At 40.9% G+C, this 20,021-nt stretch overlaps 1 protein-coding gene across 5 annotated transcripts in view; it reads left to right on the top strand.

Annotated features, from left to right (window-relative positions):
• The window catches only part of fads2 (fatty acid desaturase 2), a 79,958-nt gene that overhangs the window by 38,094 nt on the left and 21,843 nt on the right, over window positions 1-20,021 (top strand). For 3 of the 5 annotated variants that reach the window (XM_069899255.1, XM_069899268.1, XM_069899276.1), the window contains one exon: window positions 18,589-18,699. In XM_069899255.1, coding sequence (XP_069755356.1) covers window positions 18,589-18,699 — 111 coding nt within the window. Of the gene's footprint in view, window positions 1-4,916; window positions 5,876-18,588; window positions 18,700-20,021 lie in introns of those variants that run through there. The other 2 variants (XM_069899261.1, XM_069899248.1) reach the window with 2 other exon arrangements.

Below are 20,021 nucleotides of genomic sequence, written 5' to 3'. Positions count from 1 at the left end.
CAAACTTTAAAAATTATTATAGAGCCACACAATTAAGATACCTATCAGATTTTTATCAAACAAGGGAAAAGCCAGATTGGACTAGATTAGAACTAGATAAAATAGGGGAGAAGATACCTGAACATATATTATATAATGGGATGAAAAATTGGTACAACGTAGGAATTCTCCAATATTGCATCATCTGCTCAACATTTGGAAGAAGATTCATGTAGAAAGGAATAAAACATATTACCAACTACCAAAACTAATACTGACGCAAAATCAGCTAATCCCTTTTACAATAGATAACCTTTACTTTAGAGAATGGGAGAAAAAAGGGATCAAAAGAATAGAAAATTATTTTTCGGGAAATAAATTATTATCCTTTGAACAAATGAAGGATAAATATAATATAACTCACGATACAATGTTGCCATACTACCAACTGAAATCCTACTTGAAGGACAAATTGGGAGGCAGTCTGAGGTTACCAGAGGGAAGTAATTTTGAATATGTTATTACAGATAAAATTATAATCAAAAAATTTGTAACAAACATGTATATTAAACTACAAGAAAAGGAGAATGAGGAAACAAATGGTAAAACTGAGAACAAGATCTAAACATAAAGATAAAGAATGAAACATGGGAGAAGTTATGCTCCGGAACTATGAGAAATACAATAAACACGAGGTTACGTATGATACAATATAACTGGATACACAGGCTATACATTATACCTCAAAAGTTAAATAAATGGGACCCAACAGTATCTGACAGATGTTTTTGCTGTAAAAAGGAAATGGGAACAACAATTCATGCAATTTGGACATGTGAGAAAGTGAAAATATTTTGGGAAGATCTAAACCAGATATTAAATAAAATCACAAAAAGCAATATACCAAAAAACCCAGAGATCTTCCTCCTAAGTAACATAAGAAACAAAGAATTTGGAGTCGATTTGGATGGAGCACAAAAAAGATTTGTTATGATAGCCCTAGCTGTAACAAAAAAATGTATTATGTCAACCTGGAAATTAGAAGATAACTTGAGAATACAACAATAGTATATAGAAATGAATAAATGTATTCCATTAGAAAAAATAACCTATAATTTAAGAAATAACATTACAATATTTGAACAAATATGGGAGCCATCCATGAAACACAATAGAGAAAACCTACCGTGGACATCTACCACCTAAAATGACAGAAGGAGAAGGGAATGAAAAGAATTGACTCAGTGGAAATTCTTGTTTGTTTTTATTGAGTGACAACATTGTTTGACAGGTTTAATGTATCTTATATTCTGATCTTTAAATAAATGGGAGGGGAGGTGAGGGAGGGAGGGAGGGAGGGGAGGAGGGAAGGGGGGGAGAAAACAACACTATATATTTAAAAAGGAATATGTATGTATCTTGATCAATATGGTTTATAGTGTGAAAAATAAAAAAAATTAAAAAAAAAGAAAAAAGAGAGAGAGAAAGAGGTGAAAGGAAAGAATTAAGGGAAAAAGCACTGGGGCAATGAACAAAACAATTAAATTTTTAATCTCAATGGCTTAAATGGATAGGTGAAGAGGAAGAGAGTCTTGGCACACATTAAAAAATGCAGGTGGATGTGGCCTTTTTATAAGAGATCCATCTTATGAGTGGCGAACATCAAAAACTAAAAAAGGGTTGGGTGGGACAAGTGATAGCATCCTGCTTTAGCTTCAAGGCCAGGGGAGTAGCCAATTTAAAAGGAAAAATCCTGGACTCTAATGAATATATATATGCCCCAATTTTGACAATGAAAAATTTATACAAAATGTCTTTTTGCAATTGGAAGAAGGGCAGGAAGATGTCTTAATTGGAGGGGATTTTATTTTTGCCTGAATCCAGTAATGAACAAATCAGCTAAGAACGTGACAAGAACCAGGGAGGCAAAATCAATCGAGGCACTCATGAAAGAGTTAAATCTGATGGACACTTGGAGAAGATGGCATCTGAAGGAGAGGGACTATTCCTTCTACTTGAAACAATTCTTACACCAGAATTGACTTGTTTCTTGCTTTGGCCCAGCTGGAGGGCAGAATTGTAGACTGTGAATATGCAGCAAGGCTATTATCAGATAATTCATCTTTGACCTTAACTATTCCCATGGCAGATAAACAAGCTACGGCATATAGGTGGCACCTTAACCCACTGCTATTTAAAAAATTGGAATTTTGTAGTTATTAGAGCTCAAATAGAAATATGTTGTGAGACAAACTGTACCTCTACTGCCAACAAATTTCTGCTATGGGATACATGAAAAGCTTATCTGAGAAAACAAATAATTGGATACACTAAAGGTATTAAAAAAAAAGAATACATGAGGGAGATCAATGAATTGGAACAAGAGATAACTCAATTGGAGAAGGACTACCAAAACAGGTTCTGAGGAGAAGTACAGAACATTAATAAATAAAAAGCTCAAGTACAATACTATGCAAACATACAAAATGGAAAAAGCATTACTAATAGCCAAACAAAGGTACTATGAGCTAGGGGAGAGAGCCCATAAAGTACTGTTCCAACAGTTGAGGGCAGAGGAATCCGCAAGGACAATTAATGCAATCCAAACAGGGGAAAACAGAATTTCTTCTAAACCAAAAAAATAAATGAAGTATTTCGGCAGTTTTATATGCAATTTTACAAATCTGAGTCAATGGGAGATTTTTACAAAATGGAGGAATTCATGTCTAATTTGGAATTGTCAAATTTAGAGCCCGAGGAGCAGGAAGGATTAGACACTCTTTTCTCCAAGGAAGAAATAGTAAAAGCATTGAACTCGCTGCAAACTAACAGGTCTCTGGGGGAGAATGGCTTTCATCCCGAGTTTTATATAGAGTTCAAGGACCTGTTGATACCTCTGTTCATTGGGTGTGGTGGAACAGGCAGCTGGGACTGATACTCTCTTGGAGTCTTTTTCAATGGCAATAATTATGGTAATTCCTAAAAAGGACAAGGATCCACTAAAGGCATCCTCCTATAGACCAACCTTCCTTTTGAACACAGATTATAAAATAATAGCCAAAGTTCTGGCAAACAGACCGACTCAGTATTTACCAAAGTTAATACATTCAGATCAGTTGGGGTTTGTGCAGAAAAGACCATTGGCAGATAATTTAATTAGGCTACTTAATGTGATATATTTGGCACAGTCAAGGGCAGATCCAAGTATAGCCATATCATTAGACGTGGAGAAAGCCTTTGATAGACTGGAGTGGATTTCTTGGTGTAAGTGCTGGAAAATTTTGGGATAAGACAGTCATTCATAAATTGGGTTAAGGCTTTATATCATAAACCCAGGGCCAAAATTGTCACTAACAAGCAAATATCTCCAGCTTTCCCACACACCTACCAGATCAAGTAGACAGGGTTGTCTGCTATCCTTGGCTCTATTCATGTTGGCTTTTGGACGGTTAGCAGAAGCCATTCACCAGACAGCAAAGGATTTAGAGTGGGCCAGGAAGAACACAAAATTAATTTATTTGTGGATGATGTGTTGATATATTTGACAAAACCAGTAGGGTCATTGGCCAGGTTATAGACTAAACTGAAGTCTATGGTAAAATCTTGGGATAAAAAATTAATTATGACAAGAGTGAAATAATGCCACTAACAAAAGGGGATTATGAGGAATATCAATGAGAGTAAATTTAAGTAGCTACAAAAGGGGATTAAATGTTGGGGATAAGGTTATATAAGAATATACAAAACCTATATAAACTGAATTATCTCCCCCTACTTGGAAAGATTGAGGGGAACCTACACAGATAGATCTGCCTAAAATATTGATAGGTAAGGTTAACTGCATTAAAATGAATGTGATGCCAAGGCGACAATGCCTCTTTCAATCTTTGCCTATTCTGCTGCCCCAGAGATTTAGATAAACCAAGGAGATGATTATGAATGTCAGGAGGAAATCAGGGAAACATGATTCCATCCTCATCGAGGGTTCAGTAGTGGAGACGGTCAAGAACTTCAAATTCCCTGGTGTCAACATCTCCAACAATCCGCCATGTTGATGCAATCACAAAGAAGACTTGTCAACGGCTATATTTTGTGAGGTGTTTGAGGAGATTTGGTATGTCACCAAAGACTCTCATAAACCTCTACAGGTGTACCGTGGAGAGCCAGTTGCATCGCTGCCTGGTAATGGAGGCGCCAATTCTCAGGACAAGAATAAACTCCAGAGGGTTGTTAACATGGCATGTGACATTAAAGGCACCAGGCTCCATCGAGGACATCTACATGAGGTGGTGTCTTAAAAAAGCAGCCTCTATCCTCAAAGAACCCCCCACCACCCAGGCCACACCTTCTTCTCTCTGCTACCATCAGGAATAGGTATAGGAGCCTAAAGATGAGCGCTCAGCAGCACGAGGACAACTTCTTCCCCACCGCCATCAGATTCCCGAATAATGAATGAACCAAAGACACTACTTTTTGTGCACTATTATTTTTAGGTTTGTTTTTACAGTAATGTTGTAAGATGGTTTCATTACTTGTTCATGACAATAAAGTCTGATCCTGATGAAGGGTCATTGATTGATCTGAACGCTCTCTCTCTTCTCAAAAGCTGCTGGACCTGCTGAGTGTTTCCAGCATTTGGTTTTAATTTGTTTCCAGAATCTGAACCTTTTTAACATAATGCGCCAACCTCTTTGTGGAAACAAGGAAACAAATATCAATTAAATGGCCAGTTTCTTTAAAAAAAAATTGCTGTCATCAAAACATCGATGTTGAATGGAATTTTAATCATTTCCTTCAGTATTTTGGAGTAAGAAAATTATAGAGGCATCGAACAGAAAGGGAGGCGCTTTCCAGTTTCACGATGAGCTACATAAACAGGGTTATGGTCCAAATTTACAATGTCCGGACCAGCGAACTTATCAGTCCTGCCTGCGAAGCTTTCCGATGTGTCCGGGCTCAAAGGAGGAAGACCCAAAAAGAGACTACATTGGGAAGAAATGACGACTCGAGCAGTTCAGCAAAGAATTTTTACTGAGCCATTTTGATCGCAATCTCATTGGACTGGGGCTTACTTGAAAAGTCTTAAGAGAAGTGTCAGCCCCTAACTCGTTCGAAAGATCGGAATTGAACCAATGCCTGCAGACGAGAGCTGTGAGACAGCGACTTGATTGGTGCAAAAACTCTGCTGATCACCTAGGATACAGCATCGTATTAATGGTTAATTCTTGTAGGATGTTGCTGGGCGGGCTGGAAATATAAGATGAAGCACTAAAGCGAGGAGAGCAGGTAGAGGGTAGTGAGAGAGAGAGAGAAAAAGAAAAAGAGTGAGAGGGGGAGAGAAAGAGTGAGAAGGGGAGAGAGAGTGAGGGAGAGAGAGTGAGAGAGAGAGAGAAAGAGTGAGGGAGAGAAAGAGTGAGGGAGAGAAAGAGTGGGAGAGAAAGAGTGAGGGAGAGAGAGTGAGAAGGGGAGAGAAAGAGTGAGGGAGAGAGAAAGTGAGGGAGAGAGAGTGAGAAGGGGAGAGAAAGAGTGAGGGAGAGAGAAAGTGAGGGAGAGAGAAAGTGAGGGAGAGAGAAAGAGCGAGGGAGAGAGAGAGTGAGGGAGAGAGAAAGAAAGAGCGAGTGAGAGAAAGAGAGCGAGAGAGGGGAGGGAGGGGGAGGGTTTAAAGGAAGAAACGAGAAGGAAGGCCAGCATGGGGAAAGGTGGGGAGAAAGGAGAACAAGAGGGAGAATGCGAGAAAAAAATAACCCTTTACACGTGGGAAGAGATTCAGAAGCACAATAGCAGGACGGACAAGTGGCTTGTGATTGAGAGGAAGGTGTACAACATCACGAGCTGGGCTCTAAAACACCCGGGAGGGTTACGGGTTATCAGTCACTATGCCGGAGAGGATGCGACGGTAAGGAGATCGCCTTCCTATGTTATATGGAGACGCCGGGCGCGTGTAAAATAAAACGCATGGAGGAATACATTTTCTGCGACTGGTGCTGTTGTCTTGTGGCCCGTCATTTCTTCCTTCTAATAGACGAGTTTGGAAATCTTTTTTCTCCAAAATTATAGTGATTTTTCAACCCCACTGATGACCTTTTGGTGCAAGTTACTTTTCCCACACTTATTGGTAAAATCCCTGATATAAGGCAGGGAAGGAACGTCAATCGTTGGTGGAGGTCCAAGGTTACTTGAGTTCAAGAATCAGGAGTTACTGTCGGTCATCTGAATCTTGGCCTCTCTGAGGCCCCGCACTCCCAACCCCAGGTCGGGTCTGCATGTAAATTCCAATGGTGAAATAGAACATCATTGGGAAAATATATAATGGAACATCATCTCCAAAGTAATTATTGTGGTTATTGCAGTTCCAAATATACTGTCATTTTAGAAAATCCTGGAACACCATACAATACGAAAAAAAGATACTTATTTTCAGACACCATTGGTGTAATAAATTCTGCTTAAGAATGCAATCTCGAAAATCCCATGTTACATATAAAAATGATCTTATATTAACTATTTAAAGCACCACTTCATTCAATTGGATTTTTAAAAATTTGGTAATAATCAAATATTTCCAGATAACCACGTTTTTATTTTGTTCAATTCACACCTGAAGTTGTTCCCAGGCTCTTCATTTGTGGGAGATTCTTGGTCTTGTGTACCGAACCAACATTTAATGATTGAGGATTTAGCTGAATATTGATCAGAATTTGGAGTTGGCAGGTTATTACATTCTGTGCCCTGGCTGAGATGAGTTAACTCGTAGTAAATGTGGAATTGGGCCTGAGTGCCTCATTCGTTGTTGAAGCAATGACCTATCAATGGATCTTGATTCAATTTTCACTTTTTAAATTAATGTGTTGAAATATTGTACTTGTGTGGACAGCTCGCCCCTCGATGTTGTATTGAGCACACACTAGTGAGTTATTGAATTACAATGTTCTCAGCTCAGGTGTAGCGGTACTGCCTGATTCATCAGGTTTTATTTTTGAAATTAATTTCAGGGGTCTGTTTTAAGTGTTTGGCAAAAGCAGTTATTTTTGGTTGACTTTCTATTGTGATGGGATCTTCTTCAGTTGGAGAGAAGCCACTACTTGCACGTTTTACAGATGTTTTCAACATTCTTCCCAGTTCTATTCATTTTTTTTAAATTCGTGCAAAGATTACCAATATTTGCATGGTCGTGTATTTCAGGGCATTCATCACGTGTAATGATTTTTATTCCTCCACTCCCTTATTAGCACTGTATTGCAAATTATTTTCAAAACCTGTGGTAAATGCTGCTGTAAAGCTGATGTGAATTTGACTCTTGCAATGGTGTTCCTTTATAAAACAACACACCAAAGGATCAATCCTCTCAATTCGGTCTGATCCCCAAATGCCTGAACAATTCACGAGTGTACTACCTCTACCTCTCGCTTTCTTTTCAATTTAATTACTTCTGCTGCCCTTGAAGTTGAGACTGGAAGTTTAAATGTTTTTGCTGCATCTGGTGGACAGTTTTGGTGGTAATCATAGAAACTGTAATGTATTTATAGTTCATGTTTTCCCTTAATGAATTCCAGGGTAACATCTTCATTTTCTTTCAAGTAATTGCACACATCTTTTGTTTCTCACTCATTTCCCTCCATGTCTGTGCTCTGTCTTTTTTTCCAGCCAGTGCATCCATCGATCAGAAGATAAGCATACTTTGAATACAATTGCCATTATGCTGTTCAATAGCTTTTCTGGATTCGTTAACCAAGAATTTTACCAGGATAAAACTTTGATCTGCCAAAGAAAATATTGATCTTAATTTCAATGCACCAATCAGATTACCAGAGGAACATTTCCATTTTATCATTGACTCTACTTCCATCCTCTGCAAATTGATTTGCCAAAAGGGTTGTGCTCGGTACTGAGTGCTCTAAATTTCTTATAGATTGGAATCGAAAAAACAACAGCGTGGAGAATGCCTCTCCATAAACCTCAGTGAGATATATTTGGTGAAGTAGGCCTATGAGTCATCAATGAAACCAGAGCACATCATTGGGCGTAATCAAATCAGTTGGGAAAAAAAAACTCAGTTGGTAAATTACAGGCAAATGAAGCAAGTTGTTGGCCGAGGGATTTAACAGAAATGCCATTCAGCTTTTCCTCTTACTCTTCAGATAAAGTGATGATGTAGGGTTCCTGGCCTTGAATTTCACAGTCCAATTATCCAAACTGAATGATACTGTGACTGCCCATGTAGTTTTAGTGAGCTGTTAAATCTTCTTTTGAAGATGTTGTTGATAAATTCATGGTTAAGTGTGTAGCGGTTGCTAAGCAAGTCTCTGTACTCTGCTGATGTAGTTAATTGCAGCTGAGGCAGTACCAGGGATGCTGCATTTCAGAAGGTAATGGAATCTTACTTCCATTTGGCAGTTCATGACTTGGCTGACTCTTTAAAATAATAGTTCAAGTGAATCCCATTTCCCAGGAATCTACAAATGAGTCCTGTTGAGATGCATGCCCAAGTGCTGTGTAAAGGAAGTTATAAAATCTGATCCTACCTCATTTCAGGCAGTGTATTAAAGACATTGCCAATCGCCTCAGTGAAGAAATTCTTCTCCTTTTCCCTCAAGTTGCTATTAACTTATCTACCAGCTGAAATAGTTTCCCTCTTTGCTCAATTATATCCCTCAAAGTTTTGAGCAGCTTTATAGATCATTCTTTGATTTAATCTGCTGTGGGTACAAATTCCAATTCCTTCTCCCTTTTGGGTGCCCCACTTCATTCCCTTAACATCGGGCATTCAAAGCTGTCATAAGTACACCAGTTGACCCCCAACAGGTTTGGCATGATCTATTTATTTTTCTGTCTAGAATATATAAAGCCAGCTGTGCCATATACTTTCTTAATCACCTTGTCAACTAATCCTGTCATCTTCAAGAACTTAAATATGTCTTCTCTGATCTTGTACTTGTATCTAATAATACTATTTTGAGAAAACTGTCTTATCCATGTTCTTTCTCCCAAGTGTATCACTACCTGCTTAAACTATATTATCTTACACGCTTGTGGTGATGGATTTAATCAGTCTTTCCATTTCATTGTGAAATGTGCTCTTGTCTTATTCATTATTTATTTTAATTATCTTCTGCATCATATACATACTACAGAACAGATTCAATGGGCTTAGTGGCCTGCTTCTGTTCCTTTATCTTGTAAATATTTTTACTGCTATGCCTGTCCAGGGTTTTTAGACAAGGAAAGCAATTAGTGGTCCTAATATTAACTCCTTGAGCATCTAACTGTGCACTTATTTCTCAACTTTGTGAAGTTGTAATGGTGTCTTTCAAGATAATAAAGGGTCTTCTATTTTCCAAAAGGACAGTTATATGGTAGTTTATCAAGTGTACTTCAAAAGTTGCTGCATGGGTTTTGTGTATTAACTACAATGTATTCTCTGTTTTGCCCAAGAACTTAATCAAACTAGTCAGATTGACTTAATCTTTTTATAAATCAGTAGTTAAAAACACAAAAATGCTGGAAGAACTCAGCAGGTTTTGCAACTTCCATTGGAGGTAACAACATAACCAATGTTTCAGGCCTGAGCCCTTCTTCAAGGTATGAGCAAAAAAGCGGGCAGGTGCCTGAATAAAAGGGCTGGGACAAAGGAAGAAAGGGCAGGGGGATGAACACAGAGAAAAGGTGATATTTGGACATGGTTAGGAGGACAGGGGAGGAAAAGTGAGAATTGATTGTTGGTGGGGGGGGGGGGGGGTGGCTCTGTGAATGCAGAACTGGAGGAAAGGAGTCAAAGGGGAAGGGAACAGAGACAGAATGAGAAAAGGAGAAATAGAGATGAGAAGGGGGAGAGAGAGGGGGGTGGGAGGCTAATGGAAACGAGAGATCAATATTAATGTCATCTAGTTGTAGGGTGCCCAGACAGAATATGAGGTGTTGTTTTTCTAATTTACGGGTGGTCTTAGTCTGGCAGTGCATGAGGGCATGGACAGATATGTCGCCATGGGAATGGGGCGAGGAATTGAAAAGGTTGGTACTGGGAAATCCCAGCTATTGCAGTGTGGAATGAAGAGATCGGCCATCTGTGTTTGGCCTCTCCGATGTAGAAGATACCACAATGGGAGCACAAGATGCAGATTCACAAGTGTTGCTTGACTTGGAAGGATATTTTGGGGCCCCGAATAGTGGTGAGGAAGGAGGTGTGGGTGGAAGTGTACCACTTCCTGTTGTCACAGTGGTAGATACCAAGTGGGAGATTGATGAGAAGGGAGGAGAGGATGAGAGAGTCATGGATGGAGCATTCCCTGTGGAAGGCAGAGAAGGGAAGATGTGTCAGATGATGGGTTTACATAGTGGGTGACGGAAATGATGGAAGTTGACATTGGATGTGTAGACGAGTGGGGTGGGAGGTGAGGACAAGGGGAATCCTGTAATTGTTGGCGTGAGTGTGGAGGGGCCAGGGCAGATGTGTGGATAATGAAGGTGATGGTTGAGTTGATGGTATTCGAGGGGAAGCCACTTTTTTTGAAGTAGGACATCTTGGATGTTCTCGCATTGATGATCTCATCCTGGGAACAGATGTGATGGAGTCAGAGGAATTGCAAGAAAGGAATGGAATCCTACACAGGACAGGGTGTGAAGAGGTGTGGTTGAGGTAGCTATGGGAGTTTTTAGGCTTGTAGAAAATAGATGTCAGGCATTTGTCTCCTGAGATGGAAACAGAACGATTGAGAAAGGAGAGAGTGTTGCTCAAGATGGATCACGTGAATTTGAGGCCAAGGTGGAAGCTGGCAGTAAAATGGATAAATTCATCATGGGTGCATGAGGCCGCACTAAAGTAGTCATCAATGAAGTGGAGCCTTGCCTATGTAGGCTTGAAGCACGCATTGCTCCACATAGCCAACAAAAGGGCAGGTCCATGTGGGTATCTATGACTACCCCTTTAACTTGGAGAAAGTGGAATGAATCAAGGGAATTTATTGAGGGTGCAGGGGACTAGTTGAATCTGTTGTTGAGGAAGGGCTTTGAGGGCTTTGGTATAGGGGATGGAGGTGTATAGTATTGGATGTCCACAGTAAAGGTGAGGCAGTCGAGTTCAGGGATGTTGTTGAACTGATGGAGGGAATATGAAATATCGCAGATGTAGGTGGGGAGGGACTGCACCAGGGAGACAAATGGAGTCGAGATAAGCGTACAGGAGCACGTAGAAACGAAGGGTCTACTGGGACAATTGGGTTTGTGTATCTTGGGTAGGAGTTAGAACTGGGCAGTGCATGATTGCGAAACAATAAGTTTGGAAGCAGTGGAAGGGAGATGACCAGAAGTGACAAGTTCAGAAATAGTGCGTGAGATAGGGGATTGACGAGTTTTGCAGGGGTTCCATTAGGAACAGATACAGTGGCCTCCATGATGTTTGAGACAAAAATGCTTTTTCCCTTTCTTTGCCCCTGTGCTTCACAGTTTTAAATTTGCTATCAAACTATTCACATGATTAAAGTTCACATTCCTGGTTTTATTCAAGGTTATTTATATACATTTTTGTTTGACCATGTAGAGATTACAGCACTTTTTATACAAAATACCCCCTTTCAGGTAGCATAATGTTTGGGACATTTGGCTTCACAGGTGTTTGTGATTATTCGAGTATGTCTAATTGCTTCATTGCTGCAGGTATAAGAGAGCTAGGTTTGCTTCTAAGTTTTGATCATCTCTGGAGTCTGTATTTGCCCGTTTTCAACATGAGGACCAGAGTTGTGTCAATGAACGTCAAATAAGATCTTATGATTGCTGAAAAACAAGAGACATCACCTGAACTTTAGGATTATCAAATTCAATTGTTTGGAACGTCATTAAGGAGAAAGAGCCAACTGGTGAGCTCAGTCATTGCCAAGGGACTGGTATTCCAAGGAAGACCTCCATGCTGATGACAGAAAAATTCTCATCATAACGGGTACCACAGTTAATATAGCTGTTAGCGCACTGCTGTTGCAGCACCGGGAACTGGGGTTAGAACGCCGTGCTGTCTCTAAGGAGTTTGTACATACTCCCCATGTCTGTGTGGGTTTTCCCTGGGGACTCGGGTATCCTCCCACCGTTCATAATGTACGGGGTTGGAGGTTAATCAGGTGCAATTGGGTGGCACGGGTTCATGGGCAGGAAGGGCCTGTTACTGTTTTGTACGTCTCAATTAAATTAAGAAAAATCCCCAAATGCCTGTCCGACAGATCAGAACCACTCTTCAGGAGGCAGGAGTGGATGTGTCGATCACTACTGTGCACAGAAGACTTCATGAACAGAAATACAGGGGCATAGGTGCCACAAGATTCACACCACCAGTTTCAGGAACAGTTGCTACTCCTCCACCATCAGATTCAACAACAAACTCATCAGAGACTCATTTAAGGACTCTTACTTTTGCACTTTATTGATTTTTTTTTTCTCTCTGTATTTCTTTATTTGTTTATATGTGTACGTATCTTCTTGAGTGTAGTTTTTTGCACTGCCAATAAGTGGTAATTCTGCCTCCCCCTGAGGAAAAAAGAATCTCGGGGTTGCATGTGACGTCATGTACATATTCTGACAGTAAATCTGAACTTTGAACTTCGGACAAAATTAGTGGTTGTCACCGGCTGTTGAGCTTGTTACCATGAAGATGTTTCTGGGCTGTGGAGAGCTATGCAGCCATACAATGAGAAGGAGATCCCATCATATCCAATTGGAGGTGATGAGAAACCTTAGAATCTGAGAAGATGAGGGAGACACTGTGGAATCCTTCCAAAATAAAAGAAATGTTTTCTGGTACCAGAATATTTGGTTCAGAAAATGTTTTGAGATGTCTAAAACATTTCTGAAATCACCTTTTATTGTCTAGTGTTTAGTTAATTTTTATCTTATCTAAAGTAAGGGCATTTATTCACCATACCCATCCAGGAGCAGGAGCCTTCCAAGTCATTTCATGCTACTCCTATCAAGTGGTTCATCTCAAGCACATAAAGCTTCTCTAAATCAGTTGCAATGGTTCATCTGGTCAGCAAACGTGCTGAATTGAGAAACTACACTTCTTCATCTTCAATCTTGTTATATCATCAGCTGTTTCTGCCTTTCACGAGTGAGAAGGTTAGGGTTGGGACAAGGGAGGTGGGTGGAAGGCAAGATGTGCAGACTAATAATATCTGCAATTTATAGAACCGTGGGTTAAAGGATGAAATGAGATACAAGACTGTGGACTGAGTAATGGCTGCTCCAGTGACGGTGATTACTATCTCCTCGGTGGGTAAAGGTTTTCACATCCTTCTGGCTGGTTAGCTGCAGCTTGCAAGAGTAAGGCAGGTGTGTTAGTGTTACTGCATATCATGCAGAGTATCAGGTTAAATAACTGTTCAAGGTTAAATAACTGGCAGTGTGTATCAGCTATATAATGTGCACTGTGTGTTGGATTAATACTAACTTTGTGAGGATCCATTGAAGCAAATGATTAATGGGATTGTTGGTAGGTGAGTGAAGCATTCTTACACTTACATTGAGTAATGCAATATTTGGGTGTGACATATAAAGATTTACTGACTTTGTGCACCCATATGATTTATTATGTGGCACTGCAAAAGTGGCTTCACTGATTTCTGGAATTGAATGTTGATGTTACCTTTTCCCACTCTTTTTGCAGTATGCCTAGGGCACCTCCTTTCTCATATATTGGATGTCTCCTCCCACATAAAGGCTGCAGGGCATCATTTAAAAACTATGGATTTGTCTTCCAATTTCTGGTGCACAGGCTCACTGCCCACGGGCAAGGCAATGAGAAGAAGCTGGAATTGGTTTCACAGGGGATAATCCATCTGGATTACAGTTTTTAACATTACACTGGACAACAATTTTTTTTCAAAAGGTTTGCTTCCTGAAGAAAAATTGGGGATAATGCTAGGCAACTACACGCTAAACACAATGAAAATTTCAGATTTGCTGAATTACATAGGACGTTGGAGAAAAATTAAATGAACTTTTATTGAATTTAACATGTTTAATTGCATAATGATGCTGACCACGTTGCATCAGTTCAAATGTTTTGCGCTGATTTTTGTTTGTACTCAGCATCTGATGCCTCTTGTGTCTGTATCCAACAATAGTTGCCCAGCATTTATGGACTCCTGTAGCCCCCTTGTACTGCTTTTCCATGGTTGCAATGTTCTGGTGAAACCTTTCACCATGTTCATCACTGACTGCACCAATATCAGTAGGGAAGAAGTCCAAGAGTGAATGCAGAAAATTAATTTTCAATGACATGTTGCACTTCATACTTGAAGTAGACTTAAAATATGACAAGAAATCACAAATCTAGATTAATATCTAAAAAACTGTATGTAATAGGAAAGTTTTAAGGTGAATTTTGTGATCAGTGGCCCAAAACCCATAAAATACATCCAAATGACTTCAGGAAGCAAAATCTTCATTGTCTAGAACTATCCAATAATCTCATAAAAATGAACTATGTTCAGTGTAGTGGGAAGTTTGGTTATTACATTGCAGAGGGCATCCAACTAGGACTAGAGACAAAGCCTCTGCTGCTGCTCCAGCAGGCACTTAGTTGGAGTGTATATTCCCCCCCAGTGCTAATGCCAAGGAGGCAATCTGGGAACTGCATGGGGCCATAAGCGAACTGCAGACCCCACACCCTGATGGACGGTTTATATTTACTGGGGATTTCAACCAGGCGAAGCTCAAGTCAGTGCTACCTACATTTCATCAGTATGGGGACTTTCTTACAAGAGGGGTGACTGCGTTGGACTTTGTGTTTACAAACATTTCCTATGTGTATCGGGCAGAGAGAGCCCTGCCCCCACCTCGGATTCTCACTATTGTTTTAGATACTTGGCCTGAAGCCCTTCAGTTACATAATGTCGAAAGTAAAACTTGGGATTAAAATATTTTAAAATATCAATAAACTATTCAGAAATATAAATGAGCACGAAGTGTGGAGCTGCTTAATTTCATCTTGGGGTATAAATAGAGACATTTAAAATTCAGGAGCTTATATGTGAGCTGTACATTCCAATCAACTGGCTCTGACTATAGGTCAGCAGGTTGCAGCAACAAGGAGCTGATTGTATTTCACATGAGAAATAAAGCATGAAGCCAAGATGGTGATTGGCCAGTGGAAGAACTACTATTCAGATGGAGATTTCCAGATTCCTGAGGGAAGGGAAGCATTTTAACATTTCAGTCAGTTCCTTGCAAGACAAAGGGTACTGCAAATATGGAAAGGCAAATGAAGGGCCTGTGATTTTAAAAACTTGTCACTGGACCAAAGGAAAAATAAGAAACCAGGTTTTAGTTTGCCTGAAACACTAACTGAAATGGCTGATAAACTTCAAGAGGGCACTTTTGAGAAGGCATCAATATAGAAAACAGTTAAAGATTCAGATGTGGCCTTCTTGTGAGAAAAATCTGAAAAGGCAAACGCCTCCTGTTGGAAGAATAGTACTCATACAACCCTCGGTTTACAGCAGAATAATTAGCTATCTTTGAAATGATTATGAATACAACTATCAGTTTGGTCCAAAATCTGGTTGCTTTTACGTTGTAAATCCCTGGAACAACAAACTGAAAGTGATCCAAAATAGTGAAGGCTTTTTATTAGGTGTATTGTGTTCAGTTTTGGTCACCATACTATAGAAAAGATATTGTCAAGCTGGAGAGTGTGCAGCGAAGATTTACGAGCATGTTTCCAGGACTTGAGCTCGAGAGAAAGGTTGAAGAAACTATGATGTTTTTCTTTGCAATCTGGGGTGATCTTGCAGAGCTGTACAAAGTCATGAGAGGAATAGATCGGGTGAATGCACCAATCTTTTGATAACCAGAGGACAAAGGCTAAATGTGAGGGAGAAGAGATTTAATAGGAATATGAGGGATAATATTTTTACACAGAGGGTGGTGAGTGCATGAAGCAGGCTGCGGAGGAGGTGGTTGAGATGGTATTATTCCAATGTTTAAGAAACATATGAACGGATACATGGGTAGGAGAGGTTTAGGGGGATATGGGCCAAAAGTAGGGAGATGGGACTAGTGTGGGTAGGACATTTTGGTAGACATAGGCAAGCTCAGGCAAATGGCCTGTTTCCAAGCTCTATGACTCTATGACCTAGATTCTCTGACCAGACTGATTCAATGGTCACAATTTGCTATAACGTATATTGTTAATAGACACTAACAGTTATTATTAGATACAGGTCGTCACAGTCATGTATATCCGATTCTGACAAGTTTAAGCAAGTTGAACTGGAATTAAGCTAGCATTGCACTTCCACCATCATACACATTCCAAAGAGAAAAAAAAAACATGAATGCTGGAAATCTTAAATATGAAAAATCCTGGAATATGAAGAAGACTGGAAATTGGTTAAAGCTGCTCCTGCTCTAGTGTCATAGTTTTGTGGTGTGTAAATAGATTCTCTCTCTCTCACTACCAGAAAAATTGGCAGAATGGAGGAATCACTAGGACCTTCCTTAAAAAATACAAAATGCTGGAGAAACTCAGAAGGTCAAACAGTGACCTTTATGTAGTAAAGGTAGAAATACATAACTGACATTTTGGGCTTGAGCCCTTCATCAAGGTATGGGAGAATGCCAGCAGATGTCCACAAAAGGGTGAGGGTGGGGTGGCAAAGATAGGAGATGATAGGTGGATGAGGGGAGGGAGAGGAAGCAGCAATGAGGGGGAGGAGGGATGGCTGGGTAGGTGAGGGGGAGGGAGGGAGGGAAGAACTGGAAAGACAGGAAAGGGGAAGGAAAAAAAGAAAAGGCAAGCAAGTTTAGCAGAAAACAATGTTAGTGCCCAGATGGTAGATAAGGTTTTCCTCCAACGCTATATGGGTGGTCAGGGTGGGGTAGTGCAAAAGGCCATGGACAGATATGCGAGTCTGGAAGTGTGACTCAGAATTGAAATGGCTGGCTACTGCGAAGTCGCTGTGGTTGCGGATGGAGAGGAGGTGCTCAGAGAAACAATCCCCCAATCTGCAACAGGTCGGTCTCTCTGATGCAGAGAATGCCACAAAGGAAGCACCAGATGCAGTAAATATGTCCTGAGGATAGACAAGTGAAGTGTTGCTTCGCCTGAAAGGCCTGTTTGGGGCCCTGGACCATGGTGAGGGAGGAGGTGTGAGCCCAAGTGTTGCACCATCTGCGGCCACAGGGGAAGTAGCCAGGGAGGGGATAAGTGGGAAGAAATGAGTGAACGAGGGAATCACGGAGGGAGCCGTCTTTGTGGAAGGCTGAGAGGGGAGGAGAAGGAAAAATGTGCCTATTCTGGCTGTGAAAATTTGGAAATATATGACAAATCGTTTGAAGGATAAAAATTGATAAATGTTGGATTAATACACTGTTGTTTATCTGCATCTTGGGTTAGAACCTACTCCAAGTAAAGTGAATGAGAATATTTTAATCTAAAAATATACTTTATTTTCAATAATTTATTTACAATACAAGAAAACTGTTCGACTTGTTAGTGTCTTGATAGACACTTGATAGTGTCATTGTATATTTTACATTCTTTTAATACTCCGTTACCACCACTGTGGCTCCTTGTCATTTCCCCCCCCACCTCCCAAACTGTTGTTTGAGGGGTTTCCCCTCACTCAGCCCCTCAGTGCCTGGTAATGGGAGGGATTCTAGACCATGACCCTTCCCCACAGTGCCCTTGTGTTGGCTGCACCAAGCCTCAGCACGTCCCTCAGCATGTACCCCTGCATCCTGGAATGTGCCAGTCAGCAGAATGAGCACACATGGATGCCTCCCTCGCCATCACTCACAAACACATCCTAGTGTAATTAGGAAGTCTCAATCTGCCTTGACATCTGTCAGCATTAAGTGCATATAACCTAACAGGATAAGAATTGGAGCAGTTGTTCCTTAGTAAAGGGCTGAAAACACAAGGTGGTTTTTAATGCCAGGGAAGGTTTGCTTAAAATTGTAAAGGAGCTTGTGTAAAGCATAAACAGTGATATGGTCCTTTTGGGTTGAAGTGCATAGAATTTGATGTAATTTTGCTTGTTGTTATCTTCTTCACAAAGCTTAACTAGTGTTGACATTGTTAATGATTGACCAATTCAGTTGGCTTCACATAACAAAACTGTCCTCTCAATTCCACCAACCCCACCCCCCCATCAACCATGGGACCATAGATGATTGTACTTCCAACACAGCCACACACGCAAACCACCCCACCCCCCCACATTACAATGGTGAGCATCGGCTCGTGCGATTCCCGTCTCAGCCAGCATATTTCCGCGAGCTTCAGATTATGTATCAAAGAGCCGCATGAGGCTTGCAAGCTGTGGTTTGGCCACCCCTGGTCTATGCAATATCTGGTAAAGATTTAGCATTTTTAGATTACCATCACTATTGACTTATTTCAGAGTTTGTACCTGATAAATGTTGTTGGATTGACAGAACTCTACATAGTTCTGGATCAGTTCAGTTCTGCTTTGCGGAGTGTTTAATAGTGTTGCTAAATCATAAATAATACATTCATTCAATGCTAATATCACGTCTTAATCATCACAATAATTTTACTGCATTAGAATATTTCACTGAAGGGTCACATTTTATTTTTTACTGCTTGTGTTTTTTGTTGTACAGGATGCGTTCCAGGCATTCCATCCAGATCTTACCTTTGTTCGTAAGTTTATGAAGCCTCTGCTTGTTGGTGATCTAGCTCCAGGGGAGCCAAGCCAGGACCACCATAAAAAGGTGAAATGAAGTTTAATGAGATGACAATGGTTCTTTTGAGCACAACTTTTACATATGAAATTTTAAAGTTATAATTTACCATATTTTGCTTTATTTCAGATTTAGCTTGAACAGATTAATGACTCAATTAAAATAACCCGAGAACTTAGTGTTAATATGCTTTCTGCAGTCAATAGCTTTGATTGAACCAACAAAAGCACAGTCATACTTCTTAGAATAGAGAAAGAAGCTGATGGATTTTATTGAGGCAGGATATAATTATGTGAAATCTGCATCTAACTGACTCTGTACTGTCAACAATTGCTTGGATAGAGTCCTGGGCTCCAAGAGGTACATCCTTCATCATGAAGGAAACCAACATTTTGAGAATAATATTCTTCCTTTTTCCTATGACAATAAACAAAGAGATGGTATAATTTTTAATCTGTTTCTGGCTGGGCAATTCATCTTTGACAAGATTTCTATTTTGGCAATTCTTTTAAAACTATGGGTGCCTAATCTCTTATCTGGGATCGTCAGGACTGGAAACCTATCCTTGTTTGGAATCTTCTGGATTTTGGAATTATTTTGATTTCAGTCCCTTTAAGCAAATGATTCGCTCTTAGCCCCCACTGTCCATCTCCCTGGCTGTCCGTCACCCCCCCCCCCACCCCCTGGCCATCCATACTCCCCCACCCCGGCCATCCGTCCCACCCACCCTTCCCACTCCCAATCGGTGCCAGACTTATTTTGCAACCTATGGATTGAGGTGGGGGGGTGGGGTGCTTACCAGGCTGAGCAGTGATTTGACATGTACTGTACAGGAGGTTTCGACCAGTGCATCGGTCAGGTGGAGCTTGGCCAAAAACGTGGCTAGTGTCGCTGCTTGGAGCCCGTAGCCAAGCGGGTCAGAACCCTGGATACAAGGTGCAGAGAGCAGGCAACCAGCTCGTTGGGTCAGTCCTCAGGCACACCCGGCAGTGCAGTGCTGTCTGTCCCCCCCCCCCCCGTCCCCCACCCCACCCCCACACACATCTAACACCCAATGCAGCAGCAGGGGTGCAGTGCTGCCGAGCTCAGAGGTTACGGAGCACCGCACCGGATCGCGGTGACAGCGGCAGAGCGATTCCACCTGTGTGGAGGATTATGGGTCAGGAAGACGGCCATTGCTCCCGCATTGAGCCAGCTGCTGCCTGCTTCTCTCCCACTGGGTGCTGAGGGCTGAAAGTCACCTTTCCACCAAAGGTAAGAGAGGTCACCCATGGGGGCAGGGACAGAGACTGGGGTGGGGGGAGTCTCCCTCTGGAAACGGATAATTTATTATGGGAAATTAGCGTTACTTA

Source organism: Narcine bancroftii, chromosome 1 (genome assembly GCF_036971445.1).
Source record: "Narcine bancroftii isolate sNarBan1 chromosome 1, sNarBan1.hap1, whole genome shotgun sequence".
Lineage (NCBI taxonomy): Eukaryota > Metazoa > Chordata > Chondrichthyes > Torpediniformes > Narcinidae > Narcine > Narcine bancroftii.
This window is presented reverse-complemented; position numbering and strand designations above follow the sequence as displayed.